At 39.3% G+C, this 19979-nt stretch overlaps 1 protein-coding gene across 1 annotated transcript in view; it reads right to left on the bottom strand.

Moving 5' to 3' along the window:
- Positions 1 to 19979, bottom strand: part of PRKN (parkin RBR E3 ubiquitin protein ligase) — a 1113312-nt gene that overhangs the window by 682172 nt on the left and 411161 nt on the right. Inside the window, exon 4 of the mRNA XM_045544705.1 lies at positions 12636 to 12757. Coding sequence (XP_045400661.1) covers positions 12636 to 12757 — 122 coding nt within the window. The remainder of the gene's footprint in view (positions 1 to 12635; positions 12758 to 19979) is intronic.

Genomic DNA, 19979 nt, shown 5'->3' on the forward strand with positions numbered 1-19979 from the left:
CATCTTGCTTCCATGCTGAAGCACCTGAAACAGAAGAGGGTAATGATGGCGCAGAGCAGGGGAGTGAGCTCCAGGTGGGGAAAGACAGACGATGCCCCCCACCCTCTCCAAAAGGATGCTCCTTACCACAATATCCCTCCAGAAGCATGACCCCCCACACGACCCCACCAGAATGATGCTCACACACAGTGCACCTCCAGTAGGATGCCCCTGCACACGGTGTACCTCTAGAAAGTGCCAGCCTAATGCAGGCCTAGCAGGAGTACAAGGCAAGGTTTTTGTCTGTTTAGTTGGTTGATTTTTTTTGTGAGACTGGACACTTATTTACTAATTAAAACTGTGTTTGAAACTTAAAGGTATCTATTTGGCCCTGGTAGAAGCTTTCCTGTACCATGAAGATACAGAAATGCCTGTAGAAGGGACACAAAGGCATCCCCAGTAAAAGGAGCCACCTTCATGACAGGTTCCTCCATTACTGAAGGTGCGCTAGCAGCAGTCAGACGGGAACCAAATCTAGTAACCGCGCAGAGTGGGGAGGTACCCAAGTAACAGCATCTCTTAGGTTTTTGGTCACACTCTATTTATTTTGTGAACTTGTATATTTTATCTTTCCTATATCTGTTTATGCAAAATTTATGTATGACATTATAAAATTTACGGTTATATCACATTTGTTTACACTGACCTTCACTTAATTTACTTTAAATAAATAAAGATATTCTATTCAGGGGCAAAGAGAATAGCACAGTTCCCATCTGGTTTTAGCACATTATGCAGAGAGGAGAGTTCATTTGTTCATGAGATGATGTTACTAGCTTTAAAGTATGGCCATATCTGATCATTTTAATTGTAAGTTATTTCCTAGGCAGTAGGCTAGTTTATGCTTATTAGAATGTTATTATAAATTAATATGAAATCCCCCATGCACTACTGAAGCTTTATCACACATTAAAAAAAAAATCAGTGTTATTCTGACATTAGACAAAAATATAATTCTTTGAAACTAGCTGGGAGAAGTCTTTGCTGAATCACACTAACAGGCGACTACAGAGTTTCAATCTTACTCAGAGATGCAAGCGGCCTGTGTGGGCTTATGCCACAGACTCTGGCTTCATTAGTATTATGCCCGACAACACACCAATGTGGCCGAGTAGTCACTTGAAAAGCCATGCTCTGTAAGAGTTTCCTCTTTAATTTTCATGATTTCCTTTTTCCAAGAACATCATACGTTTTCATTTTCTCTTCACTAAAGGAAAACTCCACGTTTCACTCTTATCCGGTTCTGGAATCTTAATCCCCTCTTTAGGAAATGCAGTCCAGTAAATTTCACTCTTTTCAGGAAAAGGCTGCAGAGTAGGTCTCAATTCTCCCTCAGTCCTAGTAAGAAAACTAATGTAACTGGATGTGAGTGCTTTCAACAAGAATCGAAGCTTGAGTTCCCCAGATTTGAGTCTCAGTTTGGTTTCTTTCTCACTGTGTGACCCAAGTAAAGTCAATTAACCTCTCCATTTCTCATCCGGCTTTAATGATACGTTTATGCAGGCAGCTCGATACTCCCAGACGGAAGGCGACATGCATGCGTAAGTGCAAATGCTTCTGCAACGTAACGCAAAAACCTATCACAGTCCTGGTCTCCACTCTCCTGCCTAATTTCAAAGGAGCATTTTCAACGTGATTTCCCTGCCCCACACATTTTGTAAGTGCTAGGTAATATATTACTTACTTTTTATAAAACATCGACAAAGGATCTACTATGGAGGAAGACTGTTTATGTTTCCCCAGTGAGGTTTTTGAGCCATTTATTTCTTAAGCAAAGAACAAATAAGTTAACTCACTGCTCTAAAGATCTATTTTTTATTTCCACAATTCTTGATAAAGCTTCTAAGTGGTTGTTAAATGAATAATATATCAATTCCATTCTGTAGAGCTGTGATCTCCAACCCGCAGGCTGCAGCCCAGTACCTGTCCGTGGCCTGTTAGGAAACGGCCCGCACGTCACCACCTGAGCTCCGCACCACCCCACCACAGCACCTTCCTTCTCCCCGGGCCCAGACCGTAGAAAAATTGTCCTCCATGAAACCAGTCCCTGGTACTAAAAAGGTTAGGGACCGCTGCTGTAGAGAATCAGGGAGCTACATCTGTGTAGAAACAACCACTGAATAAAAGTGGTATTTCACACACAAAAACAATTTCAAGGTTGGCCAAATCTCTGGTGCAGGCACAGCGACAAAAATAAGGTATATAACAGCGTGGTTTCCACTCAGTAATGAAATTGAGGAGTTCCTGAAAGTGATCTAAAATAATTATGCATTTACAAATATGTCAGCCACTGGTCATTGCCCATCCGATGTCCATCTCATCCTCTCTCCTTATTAACAGAACTCTGATTTTAACAGAACTATGCTAATCAGATCAAACTAGGGGGTGAAATAGGATTGGTCTAAGCCAATCATGGCTATTCTGTTCCCTTCAGGCAAACACTTGCTTTTCAATTCCCTTTGTAATTATCAACATCCACATGACCCAGTTATGACACTGACATGTAAGGAGCAGCCTACTAGGAGGCTTCTAACAATTATTATGTTTTTAAATAAAAGAGATGGTGCTGCTCCCACCATTGTCCTGCCTTGCACATGGAATTGATGCCTTGAGGCCCAGTGCTACATCATGAAGGATGGCAGATAGTCCAGGTAGGAATAGACCAGTCAGTGCCTGAGACAGTAATGTCCTTATGGGTTTACCTCTGCTACCTGTGTGCTCTATCTTTGTCAGTAGACAGCATTCCTAACCAATACACACAGTAACTCAGTTTTTAAACATGATGCATGCAACTGCAAGGTAAAATGGAACAATAAAATTATGCTTTCTAAATCTTTTAGGTTGTAATTCTGTCATTCTATGTAGCTTCAATAAAAATTTATCTTATAAATGTTTTAAATGTATCATCCTGCACAATGAATGAAACTCTAGATAGCCCAACCAATTTTCAATTAAATAAATTAATGACCACATGTCACTGCCAACTGACAGACTTTATAAAACTTTTAATATCTTTTACGTTAAAAGTAAATGACATTGACTTCATGTACTTCATAGCCATAATGACACATATACACGAAATTAGAAAAAGCACTATTTAAATATAGTAACAATTAAATAAGACATGTAGGTCAACTACTGAGCTTAGATCCTAGTTTATGGTACTATGCAATATATTATAGATATTAATAGTATCCATTCCTCACAGTATACATAAAAGAAAACCACGTACTTTGGAAGTGATGCAATGAAGAATTTAAACTTTAAAAAGTGTACATACGCTTTTTTAGAATAACATGGTTTAACCTTCCTGCCCATAGTTTTGAGAATTCCACGGTAGCAGCACAGGTCAGGAGCACGGCTGGGTATCAAAGCAAAGAGCGAGACTCTGAGCACAGGAAGTGCAAGGTGCCCGTCTGGCAGGTACCCATCTCTTCAGAGGCCTCAGGTTGCTGAGCTTTGGGCCATTCTAAAGGTATGCTTGGGGGAACCCGCATCTGCGAGACTGATTTCTTTCTCTCTCTCTCTCTCTTTTTTTTTTTCTTAAAGAGTTGTAAGTAAAACCATTACTTCAAAAAAAGCCAGTCACTATGACAGAGAGACCCCATAGAAAGAAGCAGTGAAAGGCAACTGCGGTCTGGATAAAACATAATTCGCTGAATTCAAAAGTCAATGAATTACCAACACCGACCACCATTTCTTGAGACTTTAATTGATTCAAATCACTCCAATGAATAACATATGACAAAAGAAAATTTTAGTTCTAAAAGATTAGGCATAGGACAAAGGCTCTCAATGTAAGAATTTCTGTAACAGAAGAGTAACATAACAAACTGGCTAAAACTGCCTACAGCTCAGTTGGATAACATTTGGCTTATTTCATTAAAAAATTTATATTTATATATAACATTTTAATTATCTCCTAAACTATATTTGTTTTAATAGGCAACTTTATAATTTTCATTTTTTTGTTTATAAAGTCTTCATTAAATATTTATATTAATGCAATATGGCAAAAATCGAACATACTGACTGGTTTCTTTGCCTTTCTAATGAGAAGTTCCCTTTGACTTACTAATAATTATCAGTAGGTTCCAGAAACAAACAATTCCATCTAGCAAAGGTATGATTGTGGCTCAAATGGCTGTGGCTGGCTACCCCCACATGAGGATAGTGGCATCCCCCGAGATGTCCCCAGTTGTTTCTGGACACCCCCATGAGTGTTCCCACACGTGACCCTATAGTGTCCCTCAGCTGCAGCTGTCCCGTGTGCAAGCCTCGTCTTCCCTCCCAGCCCAGCTCCAGCCTGGCTAAGCAGCATCACCAAAAGCCCTTTGAGGGGGCCTCCCCCTGCTCTCAGCACTGGTTATCACTACACAGATATCCCAGGAAAGAGTGAGGCACTGACCAAGAATTAGTGTCGCCAGATAAAATATAGGATGCTGAGTTCAATTTCAATTTCAGATAAAAATTTATGAAATAAAAAAAATAGGATATGGGGAGGTAAGGGGGAAAAAATAGGATAGTTAAGTTCTGTGCAATATTTGGGACATATTTATACCAAGAAGTTATTCTTGGTTTATCTGAAATTCAAATGCAGCTGCAGTCCTTGCATGGTTACATGCTAAATCTGGCAGTCCCACCCAGAATCCTCCGGGTGCTAGCATGATGCCAGGCATGGCTTTTGCCCAGGTTCCCACACAGATTTGACAAAGACCCTGGTTCAGTCAACTCTTTGCTCTCAACTCGCCCCTAAGCCATCCGTCCCCTCCATCCTCTTCTTCTCTCATCTATGTCCCTTCCCCCACCGGAACTTCAACTGAACATTGTGGGAATTTTTGAGAGCCATTAAAATGATCCACAGGTGAAGCAAATAAAAACTGCTATGTCCCATGCATGTATGTTCTTTGGCCATTTGCAGGAGCTGGCTCTTGGCAGGCTGCTAAAAATCAATTCACCAAAAGCTGACTCATCAAATGGCCAATTTACCTAATAATTTATTAAAAACTTGTTCAACTTGATTATTTATAAAATGCACAGTGAAGTCTTTGGTGTTCTGAGCTCTCCAGATCCTCCTCTGGGCCAATGAGGGTGCCTCAACTGCCTGGAGTTCCAGCAGAAGGGAGTGGGGCATAAACAAATGGAACATCCCTAAAATGCTCTTAGGAAGACGGAGTTGTTCAGCTGTAACTTGAAACATCTTTGAAAGCCATTAAAATGACCCGATTCAATATAAGGTGTAGACTTTATAACTGCTTAAAAGAAACACATTTTTGCTAAATCTATACATCTTCAATAGAGAAAATGGAGGAAAAATAAAAATAAATTTGGAAAAACAGAAAACAACTAAAATAAGAATTAGAAAGAAATTAGTATAAACCAGAGGTTCTCACATGAAATGGTGAAGTTTAGAATATATTCATGGAATACATGAAGAAATATATTCAAGAAGTAACTTTCTTAAGAAGATGAATTCACCTATAATCCTTAGCTTTCAAAAAACTGAATATTTCTTAAAATCTGCTGAGAAAATATGTCATTGAATATTTTAAACTTAATCAAAGACAGAATACCATCACAATAAGAATGTTCCAGAATGATATTATTCCTTCCATTTTCTGGTAAGTTAGTAAATTTGGTAAAATAAGCTAGATAATAAATTAGAAAATTCATCTGTAGCCTTGGAAGTAGATGTTGGTGGTGAAGAATATTTACAGGTTTCAAGCCTAGGCATGGATTTTCTCCAAAACCATCGTGACTTTTAAGAAAATGATACTAGTAACATTTACTTGAATTCTCACAATTTGAAATTGCTTATACTGGCTGACATTGATACCCTGAAATGGTTTGGATCAACTTGATTTAAGTAGCCTGTTTACATTTAGAATTTTTATATAATGTACAGTATATAGGTAAACTGTCAAGAATAATGCATTAATATAAAATAGTCATCAAAACTTAAAATTCTTTATGGTAATATTTTGAGCATGGTTTTTTTGTTTGTTCGTTTTTACCTTAGGCTGGCTCTTTTCCCGGTATTGGTTTTGGTAAAAAGGAGAAAGAGAAAAGCAGTTTAACCTGTCATCGGTCTCCTCCGACTGGCTACTCAAACCGTGCGTGCGCATCATTTGTGGGCGGCTGAGAGAGCCGGAGCCCGTGGTGAGGACCAGAGGAGCACAGCCACAGAGGGTGGGCCCCAGACAGGAGATGGGACGGAGGCAAGTGCACGAGGTGAAGAGAAAGCTCGGGGCAGAACACACAGCAGGATGAGGGGTGGACGTGAAGGCAGGGCTGCCCCGGCCTCGGCACGTGCCAGACCCGCACCGGGTCCTGCTCGCTGTCAGCGCTGCAGCTCTGACCTGGAACGGATCCAACACAGACTGGTTTCTGTGCAGTCCTAATGTTGCAACACAAAGCAAAACAGAACGCAGGTGCTGCTCACACCCGCACCCCTGGGACGTCCAAAACGCATCTTCCAAAACAATTCAAATGACACGAAATAACTTATAACGGCTCTTCCATTTTACTCTTAAAACTCTGAAATGCCTGACACTCAAATCTATATCAAGCAAAAGCAGAGGATAATGCACTCGGACAAAAACATCCCATGTTAAAACTGGAAAATAAGCTTAAATATATTCTAAGACTTTAATTTATTACGTAGATGTGAGAGTATGTTTGATAATAAGAGAAGTAATTAGACTCTTGACCAACAATTAATCTGTAACAAATATTAAGTTTACAAATGATTATACATTTGGCCTATATTTCTTAATAAATTTCCTCACATAAATTGTCCCTAATCTATAAACCAATTTTAAACAAAATCCATCATGCCAGGCACTTTACATCTTATTCTATTTATTGCACCATTTCTCATCAGAAACCTTTTAGCTTTAATGCTATTCCATGGCAGAGTATCTCATTAGAGTGGCAGAGATAAAGTTCTTTTTGAGATAAAGTAATTATAGTGATTGTAGGGAGAAAAAAAAAATGATCCAAACTTCTTGGCTCCAGTAATCTCCTGGCTTCTGATTCATTTTAAGACTAATAAACTGAGTACAAACAAAAAGATGTAAATAGCGGATAACCTTGGTTACTTAGAGTTTATGCTGGAGGGATTAACAATTTGTAACCTTAATCTGAACTAAAGAGTCCTAAAGGGCCTTGCTCCCAGGAAAATATGCCAAGACAAAATGCAGTGTGTGCTCTCAACTCACATCTATGTCCATTCTTTCTTGTAATTATTGTTAGAGTCAACAAATTATTTCACTCTAAAAATATCCTTACTATATTTAAGCCTATTTTCTGTTAAAAAAAAACAAAAAACAAAAAAAAAAACACTAGTCAGTTTCTTCCTATCACAGGAGGTTTGTTTTCTGGATGAGGCACCGTTCACTTAGAACGTGGGCTATGATGACAGCAGGAAGGGACAGGACACCTCAGCCAGCATCAGGAGAGAGCAGTGTTAACACTTAGCGAGAAGAAGCCGGGCTGGCAGAGGAGGAGGCACAGTCCCAGAAGGCTTCCCAGGGACAGATTCCTCATCATCAGCATCTCGTTTACCAAAACTCATTAGCCCAGTCAAAATGGTTAATAAGTCACAGTCTCTCATGGTGATTTTGTTTATATAAATTGGTGCTAGGGACATCTTTGAGGGAAATAGTGACAGGGGTTATTTTAAAGGATCGGTTTCATTGTTCAGAAACACAGTCAGAAACATATAAGCACCTACAAAAGCAACTTCCCTTCTGTGTCCAACCCTGTCTCATTTCTGCAGGGACCTTGGCAGATGATCTTTGAACAGGCAGCTGAAAACCGAACGCTTGTCATGTTTTCCCAGCCAGCCATTGTTCACTATTTTCCAGTGAGTGTTCATATTTCTAAGTGGTGTTTTGTTCTAGCCAAAACGCTTGTTAAGGTCACCATGAGAAAAGGAGGATATTTTGATTTAGAAATGGAATAAAATGTGGTGTCCAAGTTGATTCTCAATTTACTCTGAAGGTCAAGTCAAAACTTGAGACCTCAGTTTCCCTATGCTTAACATCAGGGCAAAAATGGCAGTCGATCTTTCTAGCCAATTTCTTATGAGTATCATATTAAATGTAAAACATAATTAAACTGGAGTATCATGTATGAGAGGCAGCTCATTATTATTATATGTAAACTTTAAACAGTGTTGAGAAATGTTGAAATTACAAATAACCGCCCCCCAAAAAATTTAATTTTGGAGGTTACCATTAAGACTCATGATATGCACGGAGCTTGTTGCAGACTGATTTCTCCAGACAAGAAAAAATAAAATGATGTTTTCAAAATAACCCAGGTGGCTAAATATAGTTTCCAGTTTTTCACTTTATCTATAAAAATCTCCTCACAAAAGTTCAGATAAACCACATGGTGCTCCCCCATAACTGGTCAGTCACATAAGATCCTATGTTGTCTTTTTTCCTAATCAGAGACAATTCTGTAAGTGATGGATCTTTATAAATTTCGAGAAAATTAAGCTCAAGAGATGCCTATTCTCTATATAGAAATTGTTCCTTTTGGTAAAGTCTGGCAGCTGCTCCATGGTTGCCAAGCCTAGACCTGCAGGCTTCGGCAACGTGCCTGGTCAGCTGCTCCACAGAGATATTATCTGTAGGCTCTACTAAATATGTATTTTTGTTATTATTAAAAATTGAAATGTCTGATCTTCTCATCTGCTCTGTACTAGTTATGCTACATCTAATAACTGTACTAAAATATGTATTAAATAAATTATCTTTACATTATCTTTAATTCCATTGTCTCTAATCCCTCAAGCATATTTTTTCCAACAGTATTTTTGAGTGATCTTTTAAGTACAAGGGAAGTAGTTAGATAATAGGATGTCGACTGCAGATTTGTATAGTAAGCACTGTATCCTAGAAATGGCCAGGGCTTTGGAAAATGAAGAGAAGATTTTTTTACTCTTGGCTTCAATATTTGTTAACTGAATAACTTTGAGCTCATTACTTAATATCATGGGGTCTCTTTGTTCAAAACACTGAATAATAATATCTACTTTGCAGGTCTATCATGAGAATTAGAGAAAAATATAAATATAAGAAGATAAATGTAAGGAAGAAAATCAATGAATTATAACAAAACCATCGTAACTGCTGTGATTAATATGACTATAAAATGCCAAATAGAATTTCTAAAGGGTGTGGATTTATGGAGTCAACATAGGAAAATTCAAACGCAGATGCCATTCAATCAACATTATTTGATTTGCGTCCTTCTATGGGCAAGGTACTGTGTGAGGTGTTAAAAATAAGCCATAGATCCAAACTGACAAGTTTTCTGATCTTTGAGGCTTACATACTCTTAGAATACAGACAAGCAAATGTGCAGTGTATTGAATGTGAAGCAGAGAGAAAATGACATCTGCAATACAGGGTCGAAGTTTTGGCCTCTCAGGGTAGGAAATGATGAGAGGAGAAGCCAGATAGCTCTAGAAAAACTGATGAGCATGGTCAATGCTACATGGAGCAGAAATCAGTGCAGGGGGAATGAAAAGTCTGAATGAAATATCAAAGTTTGAGCAGTTCTGGGAGTTGACAAAATCCCAGGGGGTCATGCGAGTGGAGCCGAGACCACGGGATGAATCAACTAGATCATCCCCTGAGAAGGTGCTGGTCCAGGCACCCAGGGTGACAGGACTTCATCACAGAGCGCCATTCTGACACAGGAACAAGGACAGCCTCCTGATGATCAGAGGTGGGGGCAGGGGTGCTCTGCTTTCTCCGAAAGGAATTAGCCAAAGCCTGCATTGATTTCCTACTGAAGTATAGATAAATATTTATATATATATATATACACACACACACATACAAATAATAGAATAATAAAGCTTTAACAATTCTAAGTATTTATGTTCCAGCCACTGTTCTAAGTATGATATTTCACAACTGAAAAAATATATACTCTTACACCTGTGAACAGATGCCCCCCCCCAAGCTGACATAGGTAGGAGGTGGGGAAGTTGGATTCTGAAGGGGCAGGCTGACTCCAGAGTCGTCTTTACAAGCTCATAACATGCCACCTCTCAACGACGCCTTACTGCTACCCAGTGCTGACCACATGCCAGGCTCTGCTAAGCACCTAATATTAATGCACCATTCAATCCCTGTAACACTCAGCATTGGTTTGGACATTTTAGACAGATGCTGCAGGTTGTTTTTTTCTTTTTTTTTCCCCTACATTTTCCTCCACAGTGCATATTTTTAAATGAGAAATTGCATATAAAATTCCAGATTTATGATTTCTCTTGATTAAAAAAAAGAGATCCAGCCACAATAAGTCTCCATACACCGCTTATATCCATGGGCTCAGTCTCTCCCTTCAACCACACTTCTCACCACGCTTACTACCACTCACTGCCTACATCTGACCTTATTTTTTAGCACCTATCACTGCAGACATTTGCCTATGTGACCCTTATTGTACATACATATGTGTGGTAAAAGGGTAAAAAGCCATAGAGCTTCAAAGTTTAGGTTAGACAGTCCAGGTTCAAACCCCAAGTCCACACTCATAAGCTCTTGTTTTCTTGGGGAAATGCTTAATCTTTTTAAGCCTCAATTTTCCTCAAATTTAAAATAGGGTTACTCATCCTACTTAACTCAGAGTGTTGTTATGAAAAAACTGAAATAATGTCAGAAAAGAATTTACCTGGAACTCAGTAATAATTTGTTGTTATTGTTTCTACTAAGAATACAAGAAGTTGGTATAAATAGGTCAAACCATCATCCAGAGCAATCAGGACTTGAGTACAGATCAGGGCAGAAGAGGCTGCACCTTGTGTTGCAAAGGGCATAAGACAGGAGTGGGCTGCGACTTTGGGCCAACAGCTCACTAGGCGAAAGCTCTGCCCAGTGACACCCCAGAAAAAGAGGTCACCCCAACTGGTCACGACAAACATAGGCATCATTCACTGTCTGGCTTCATAAGTGGATTTCCCTATTCAGATGAAATGTTGTGTCATAGTGAAATACTGAATCACAGATTCTAGTCATCCTGCCATTTTCTCAGGCCTGAGGCAACGGATCCACGATTTCTCCTGTAATTAGGTGCATCTTCCGAGTTCTTTCTCCTGTTACTCCCACTCTACCGCCTGCCACCACGACCCAGGTCCTCCGCTCCTCACCTATGACCCACGTGAACTATTCCTTCATTAGCCTAGTCACCTTCAATCTGCCACCAGCTTCAATACTAATGGCAACCTGGACAGAACTACCAGTTCTAAAACAGCATTTTACAATTTTGCCTTGGTCCCCCGCTGCCTGCAGAGTAGAATCCGAATGCTGCAGTCATCACGGGCGTTTGTGTCCACACTTGAGCACCTGAGCTGCCCCAGCACTTTGTCCTTTAGGCCTCCTCGTCCGCGCCCTCACACCCGCGCTGAGGGCACGCTCTCCACGCCCCCACCCACTGCCACGTGCACACGGCACCCAGCCAGACCCTACGCGGCCACCGCACGGGAGCTGCGCACTAATTGTGTACAGAGAGTAAATATTTCAGGCTTTGAGGACCATCCGGTCTGTGTCGCAGCCACTCGACTCTGCCTTCACGGCACAAAAGCAGCCACGGACAACAGGAATGGGTGGGGCTGGGTTCCAATAAAACTTTATATATGGACACTGAAGTCTAAATTTCACATAATGCTCATGGGTTATGCAATGTTATTCATCTTTCGATTTTTCTCAACTATTTAAAAATGTAAAAACCGCTCTTAGCTTGCGGGCTGTATAAAAACAAGCAGCAGCCGCAGCAGACCCGCGCTGGCCGACCCCTGCTTTGGGGGCAGACTGTCTGCTGACACTCAAGCCTCCTTTTCACTTTTTAAATTGAGGGATATTCTAAAGTACACCCTAACTTATTGTGGATTATAGTTAGACTTGTGCTATCAAATATCGTTCATTCTAGTTAACTGTATTTTTTGTACCCATTAACCATCTCCACTTTAGACGCCTGAGGTGATAGATACCCCAATTACCCAGATTTGATTAATTCACATTGTGTTCCTGTACCAAAACATCACGTACACCCTATAAAAACAAACTATTACGTACCCATAATTGAAAATAAATAAATAAAATTAATTGAGGGATAACTTACATTTAGCAACCTTCAGTTCACCAATCTTGAAATAAACAATCCAGTGAATGCTGACGTATGTATATAACTATGCTACCATCACACAGCTCAAGATATAACATGTTTCCAGAGGCCTAGAAAGCTCCTTCATGTCCCTTCTAAAATAACCCCCACCAAAGCCAGACTTCTTTTTGTTATCAAAAGCAGTGTCTATAACTTCCTTTCAATAGGCCTGGATTAAAGAAACGGCGGAATAACCCCATACTACCTAAATTTTTACAGAGTAGAAAGAAACCCGAAAGACAAAGGTATATTTTTAAAATGAAACTTCAGGTATCATTAACTACCACAGCCACACAGAAGAATGTCTTTTATCTTCAGTGGTGGGTGATATATGATTAGAAACACCAAAAGGCAACTCTGTTGACACACATTTTCCCCGGCAGTCTCACGCTGACACTGCGTTTCCTTACCTGGGCCAAGGTGAGTGTTGCTTGTTTGCAGATGTTGCACTGCACCCTGAGTTTTCCTGGCTGTACTCTTTGACAGGGGCTTTTGCAATAAACATAAAAGCTGTTGTAGACTGGTCTACCTGCTGGGGAAAAAAAGCAGAGGAAGTAGGCAATCAATACTGAATCCAAATTGAGATAAGAAACTCTCTTTAAAAACTTGTTAGAGCCAAATTTTAAAACTAACTCCTCAGGAACACTTTGAAACATTAGTGGAATACATATTCTAATGAGGATACAACAATTTAATTTAGAAAATCTAGCTTTATGCTCAAAAGAGTGAATTTTTTTCTTTTTCCTGCCAACAGCCCTGTGACTTACTCAGCAAAGTAAGCAGCCTGCTGCCAAGAGAGCTGGCCAAGTGTATTTGCAACACAGTGAAATTAAATGCACTCTTGGCTGCTGAAGTTTTAAAAGAGGACGAGAAATTTAGAGACTATTGGAAATTTAGAGACCACTGCTCCTGAATTCTATTTCATGCTTCTGTACACAGTTTTGAAGACTCTAAAATTTTCCTCTTAAAATCTTATCTACAGAGACAAACCAGCCCATTTCTCATGAAATGAATGTGATCACAGTTTGCTGGGTTTCCTGGGAGGACTTTCCAACACACAGAGTAATACAAGACCCTACCCCTGAGGAGCTTACCAGACCAGCAGCCATGTGCAGAAATGGATGCTCTGCCTTCAGTAATACCCTCTGTAGACAAACATCATTCAAATAATACGTTTTCAAGATTAAAAGGTAAACAGAAAAATCAATTCAGTAATTCAACAATCTTGGACCGTTCTTCTCAGATGTCACCATACAGGGCTACTGTTACTCTGTAAATTAGGGGAATTTTTTTGAAGGATCTCGCACTTCTATGTCTGCAAAGAGCTAACTTTATTCAGAAACACTTACCAGTAATAGAACCACCTTTCTAAATGTCTAAGTTTCTAAAATTACTAAATAGTTCCTTCTTTTAATCCTCACCTTGCTGCTGCTGGCTGGAGGTAACATAACAGGTAATGGCATAAATGTTTGCTTAAAATTTTACTATTATCATCAGAGACATCTAGAAATAAATGTTAAATATTGTCTATAATTATGAATGAAAACCTTCAGCCTCCCAAATGGATATGGTCTATTAAAAACAAATAGTACAAACATAATGAGAAAATGAGAGATTCTAATGTTCTATGTGGCTCCATATGTTTCACTAATTTGCAAAAGGAGCCCTTGTAAACTTAGTGGATTATCATTTGTTTAGCCTCCTTTGCTAATATTGTAGACAATACTTTGTAAAATGTGAAGCACAATAAAGATGTCAAGTTTTATAATCTTATCATTTGTTTGCAATATATTTTATAATTGTTACTCTCTGGTAATTAATATTTAGCTTCCAGTGTGAAAGAGGAGATAAAATATAAATATATGTTTGTATTGATGTGAAACTACTATTTTCCGACATCTCTTTGCAGCTTTAATGCCTAAATGTGCAAGACACTCAAGTCCATACATATCACATTATTATTAGCAAATAGAAGTATTACATAAAACATATTCTTAAGGTTTAAGTATAAGTGCAACATAGAACCATGTATTAATGTTATATAAATATTTATAACAATAACTGACAGACTATCAAAAGATCACAAGAACTATGACAATTTTAATGTATACTATGAAGAGAGCTTAGTGAAGGAGGTAGGAAACTTTACTGTTAAAACCTTTATCAGCAATATGAAAAAATTTAATTTCACAATTTTTATATAACCTACTGCAAAGGTTAAACAATTAAAAAAAGGGAAAAAGGGAAAAGGAAAAGCGAAAGCTTTCCAAGCGGAGTCAGGGTTACAAAGATACTAGCATTATCGAAAGAGCATATTAGCAACAGTTTTACAATATTAGAAGAAGCATCTCAGAAACTGCAGGAAACTAAATGACTCTTCTCTCTCCCTTAGGGCAATAGGCATGTTTGCAATATTGTTTCAGCTAATGATATATCAAGGTGGAATTTGAAGTCTAGAAAACCTTCTACCTCTGAATGCTACAACCTTCACTGAAGTCCTTGAAAAGTTATTCAGAAAATGCTGCATGCCACTGTCTGTGCCCTAGAAGCATACAAGATGACATGCAATCTATTACACATTGCTTCCCCGAGCCAGCCGCAAGTTGGGGATTAATAGCCAGTCTAAGGAAGATCAAGGTCAGGCCAGTCCTGGCTGCAGCACATTTCAAGCTATTGGCTCCACTTGGTCAAGCAGCTGAGGCTTCAGGTAAATCTTGAGAGCCCCTTTTCAGAATGGCCTCCTACCTATTTGGCTGCATAACACAATTAAAAGTTGGCAAGTTTCTCTGTGTCATGCTGCGGGCTGGACAGGAATGAGAATAAATACTGCCCTGACAGTCTTCTGGGCAATGTTCCCATTGGCCAGGACGAAGGGTCTAAGGTAGGAACTCTTGAATATGGACTCATAACTCCTAAAGAAATGGCAACACAATTCTAAGAATGACCTGGAAAACCTTTCTCTAGGTTTATAGCTGTCCCTAGTCAATATCATGGATCTCCCCCTTTCACTTCCTTTTGGATCTTAAAATCCTTATTTTCTCCTAATTGATTGGTGTATATGGTAGCCTCTTCTTCATCCAAAATACTCAAAGCAGCTTATGTTTATGTTTATAAAATTTCTCTCCTTTTATCTAATAAGTTTTAAAACCTAGAGAAATATTTCAAAAATTGTCCAAATCATATCCATCACTAATTCATCACTTGTGAACATTGTGCTGCATTTGGGTGTACTGTGTGTGTGTACCTATACCTAGATATACAAATACTACACATATATACTTTTTTAGCTGAAGCATTTGTACTTAAGTTACAGACATAATGTTACTTCATCCCCAAATCCTTTAATATACTAAAAATATAGATTTTTTTCATATAAAACCATAGAGCTTTCTAGGTAATTTGATTATTTCAGTAGTTCTATTTATAGACTAATCAAGTGCGCTTTAAGTACACTTTCTAGAACACTACAGTGATTTTGAGCTGTTAACAGGAATCAGGACAAACTTGGTCAAACCATTCAAGCGATGCTATGTGAAGCCAAGACACACAAGTCCCCTGACTGTGGCACTTCATGAAGCTGTGTCATTCTGTAGGAAAAGGAGGAAGGAGCATAGCACGTCCCAAACTTTATCTGACCACAGACGCCTTCCTTCTATACTGTATCTTGTGAAATTGTATTTTTTAGAAAAAAAATTGGAAAAATTAATTAGAAGAAAGATTCAACCCACTTGTTAGGGCCTGGTCTACAGTAAACTAAACTGCTAACGTGTCTAAACCCAGCTTTACCAAACACTCCCAGAGAGCCCACCCACAGTAAGTTCTTCCCTCTACCCCAAGCCATTAGCAAACTTCCATAATTCTTTTATAATGTGCCAGGAGGGTTGGTCTACCAATGTAATGGTTTTACAAGTAAAGTATATTCATTTCAGTCAGAAGTGGTTTTTTGTTTTGTTTTGTTTTTTTGCAGAGAAGTTAAAAGCACAGAGAGTTCAGGGCCCTCTGCAAGTGTGACTCGCTGTGCCCATTCAAAGGTTCCACTGGGTTCCTGCCGTTCCTCAGCGTTTCCCTTTCCCGCTTTGCCTCATTAATGTGATCCTCAGTCAAGTCTCCTCTTTTCCCTTGTTTTCTTTTCTTGGTCCAAAAAATTGCTGAAAGCTTTAACAATATTCACAACACATCTAGTAAGCCCCCATTTAAAAAGAATATATATTATTTGCTTTGGCTTTTTGAGAAACCAGCATAATCTTTATAGTTATCATTTTTCTTTTATGTATTTTAGATAATGGGCTTAAGGCCTGAAGACAGTTTTAATAAGATGAATAGATACTTAGGGAAAGTCATTCTGATTCTGATGAGGATTCTCATTGACCTCAGAAGTTTCCAACACTGACTGTCACAGAGAATTTAATTGCTTGGATAATTTGTTTTCAGGGTGGGGAGAGGGAGATTTAACATATTTCATACCTTGGTAAAATCATGTTCAGTATCAATGTACTATAAAATCATAAGACAGCAGGAACATAACTGATTTAAAATGATATATATCACATATGAACATACTAAGATATACAGTAGAACAATGCTCCCCTAAGAATGTTCCATAATGATGACAATGTTCTATATCTGCACTCTCCTGTATGCATATTGTATGCAACCATTAGCTACATATGGCTATTGAGAATTTAAAACCAGGCTAGGAATTATTCCTTTTGTTTTATTATTTTTAAGTAATTTAAATTTAAAGAGCCACATGTGGGTAGGAGCTTCCAAACTGCACAGCACAGAAGAAGAAGAAAACTAACACTGGTGTCTGGCCCCTCTCTTCCTCCCTACCAGGAATGTGGATGACAAACCACGCTAAGGGGACTCTGTCACACCGTGAAGTACAATAGCTTGTTTTTAACTGTGCTGATATAAGAACAGTGTTGGCTGGAGAGCAGGGGGAAGAGGAAGGTTTGCATGCGAAGCACAGGAGGTAGGACAGATGGGTGGGGACGTGGTATTCTGTCATGCTAGAGACACCAACAAGGCTTCTCTCCTATCACGTGCCCCCATTTCCAACAGCAAGTGGGTCATTTTCTGACCTGTGCCTGGACAGCGATCATTCCATCTCCACTTCCACCACCACCTTTGAAATCTGACCCAAACGTTCAAGGTCCAGTTGGAACAGCACTTCCTGTAAGAATTCTTTCCTTAATTTTCCCATAAAGATATGATTTCTCCCTAAAAATAACATCTAAGGGTAGGAAAATACCCAGCATAGTCTTGTCATCTTTGAACAGTTGACTTGTCCCAACCCCACAGAACCAGCACCTGATGCGAGAGAGTCCCCAGCATGAAGTACCCATCACAGCCTTTGTCCAAATCTTCCCACGCCGCCCGGCCCGCCACGTAGGAGACTTGGCTCCTTCCCTCTTGCCTCCTTCTGACTACAGTCTTGTCCTTGTTTCTTAAGTATCAAGAATGCCAGCACATTTGGCTCCATTTACCAGCTACAACCTGTCATGTTGCCTCAACTTACCCCTCCCCTGGTCACTTAGGGAGAACCCTCAGTCCTGGCTGACCCCTAGGAGTCTACTATGAGACAGACACATGGCCAGTCTCTGAGCCTGTGACAGGGATCTGGGAGGAGACACTGGGAGGGCACACAAAATCTGCCTCATCATTCGCCAGAATTCTCGCTACTCTGTTTCTGGGTCGTGGGCCTTCAGTCAGTGCTTGACCACATTTGCTGGAATATACCTTCTATGAGGCAGGTACATAACAAATATGTATCAAATAAACAATTCAGTGCTATTTCCAAAGTCCAGCAAGCTCATCTTTACACATTATGGAGAGAGAAGCCACTTTTTCTTATATTGAACTTCATTAGTTCTAGTTTGGAAAATGCACATATAATTAGTCTACAGCAGTTCCACATCAAATTCATTTGGTATGGACTCCCTGCATCACCTCTTCTGCAGGACACCTCCCTTTGGATCGTTAAAAGAGGCAAGGAGGATGTCCAGTTCAACCTAATGCAAAGTGCTGCAGAACAAAATTGCTAAGCTGGGCATGCTAAACACGGAGCCTTCACTGTCTCACTGCAAACCTCCTCTAGGGAGCCACAGTGCAGGCTCTCTGGGAAGGTCAGTTAGCTGCCCGATTTACTGGACCATCCGAACATTCCACTCACTTGATGCCCTGGGAGGTGACTGTCTTCCTGTCGTGGGATGCTAGGGCTCTAGACCACCTAAGTGGATACTTTCCTGCCTCCAGTGCTGAGGGTACTTCCTGTGCACACCACTGGCCCTCAGCACACTCAGCTTCACGTCCTATGCTTGTCCTGCCTTTCTATCAATACGACCTCCCTGTGTGGAACACGTCACTCTATTTCATATGTTCCAAATAGCCAGTGAAGTTCCTTGAACTCAGTAAACACCCAATAAATATTTGCTAGGTCAATAAATTCTCCTCTCTCATATTTTAAATTTTGCGAAAACTGCAGTAGGTATGATAGTGTGAAGGGAAAGAAAGCAATATAAGATAGGATACAGCCATGATTACCAAATATTTAGAAAACCTTTTCAACAGCCAAACTTACTGCACTAACTCCACACACCCTTCAAAATGCTGCTGTATCACACTTGCAGTCAATAACATTAAAACTAATGTCATCACAAGAATGATTCACATGATGAATAAAACAAAAAAAAAATAATTTTACACAGGACTTGGTATAATTAAATGTTAAGGGTAGAAAGTTGAATTCTAAAAATCCAAGAAGTAGAAATTCTCTAAAGGAGGACAGTTATTACCTGAACACTTTTCATTCCAATCCTTGTCCAATAGGTTATTACACCTGACTGAATCCAACTGCACTAGTCCATGCTTTTAATGAGCTGTAATCTTAACTCCCATGGAGTAACCAAGGTGATGGCATATTATAAACAACTTCCAATTATATAACCGTCCATCCAGTGCATGTACTTCTAAAACATGTTTAGCAATCTCTAAGGAGACTCTACACTTAAAAGCTATAACTTAATTCTCAATTTTTGTGCTAGGGTTTTTAATTAATGTAGCTGCACAATAATTTCATCTAGTGAGGCAAAAACTGCTGATTTAATCTAATGCCTTTTCTTCTTTTTTTTTTTCTGGTTGCTGTTGCCAATTTATTTTTTCATTATTCATTTTGAAAGTAACCACAAAACCTCCCATGTCAAGACAAAACTGTAGAGTGAAGCATAATTTAAGAATGAAATTTAAAACAATAACAAGGTTCAAAGCCAAATACAGTGAACTTAGTTGCTTACTCTTCCAGAAATGGGCAAGGGGCAGGGTATAGTTAAGGTGGTGGCAGGAAAGTCATAGCTCTCCAAAAAGCTGAATGAATGTCCATAATTTAAACTTAGATGAGAGAAATTATTGATGCTACAGATAATTGGGAACAATTTCCTTACAATGAAATCTCTATAGGCCAGGACATGTCCATTTTGACTTAAAGAGACAGGATGTCTCTGCCGCCAGAACATCTATATCAAACCCTAGCCTTGCCTTGTCACCTCTGGCAAATCAACCGACCTTCAGTGCCTGTTGTCTCATCTACAAAACTGAGACGGTAACACAGCTTCTAATTCATAGACTGTTGTAAGGATTTAAAAAATAATAATACAGGTGAAACACATGGCACAGTATCTGGTACATAGTAAATGTTCAACGTAAGTTAGCTATTTGTACTTCCTGCCAAAAAATTTAGAACTCAAGTTATTCCT

Source organism: Lemur catta, chromosome 2, assembly GCF_020740605.2.
Source record: "Lemur catta isolate mLemCat1 chromosome 2, mLemCat1.pri, whole genome shotgun sequence".
Taxonomy (NCBI): Eukaryota; Metazoa; Chordata; class Mammalia; order Primates; family Lemuridae; genus Lemur; species Lemur catta.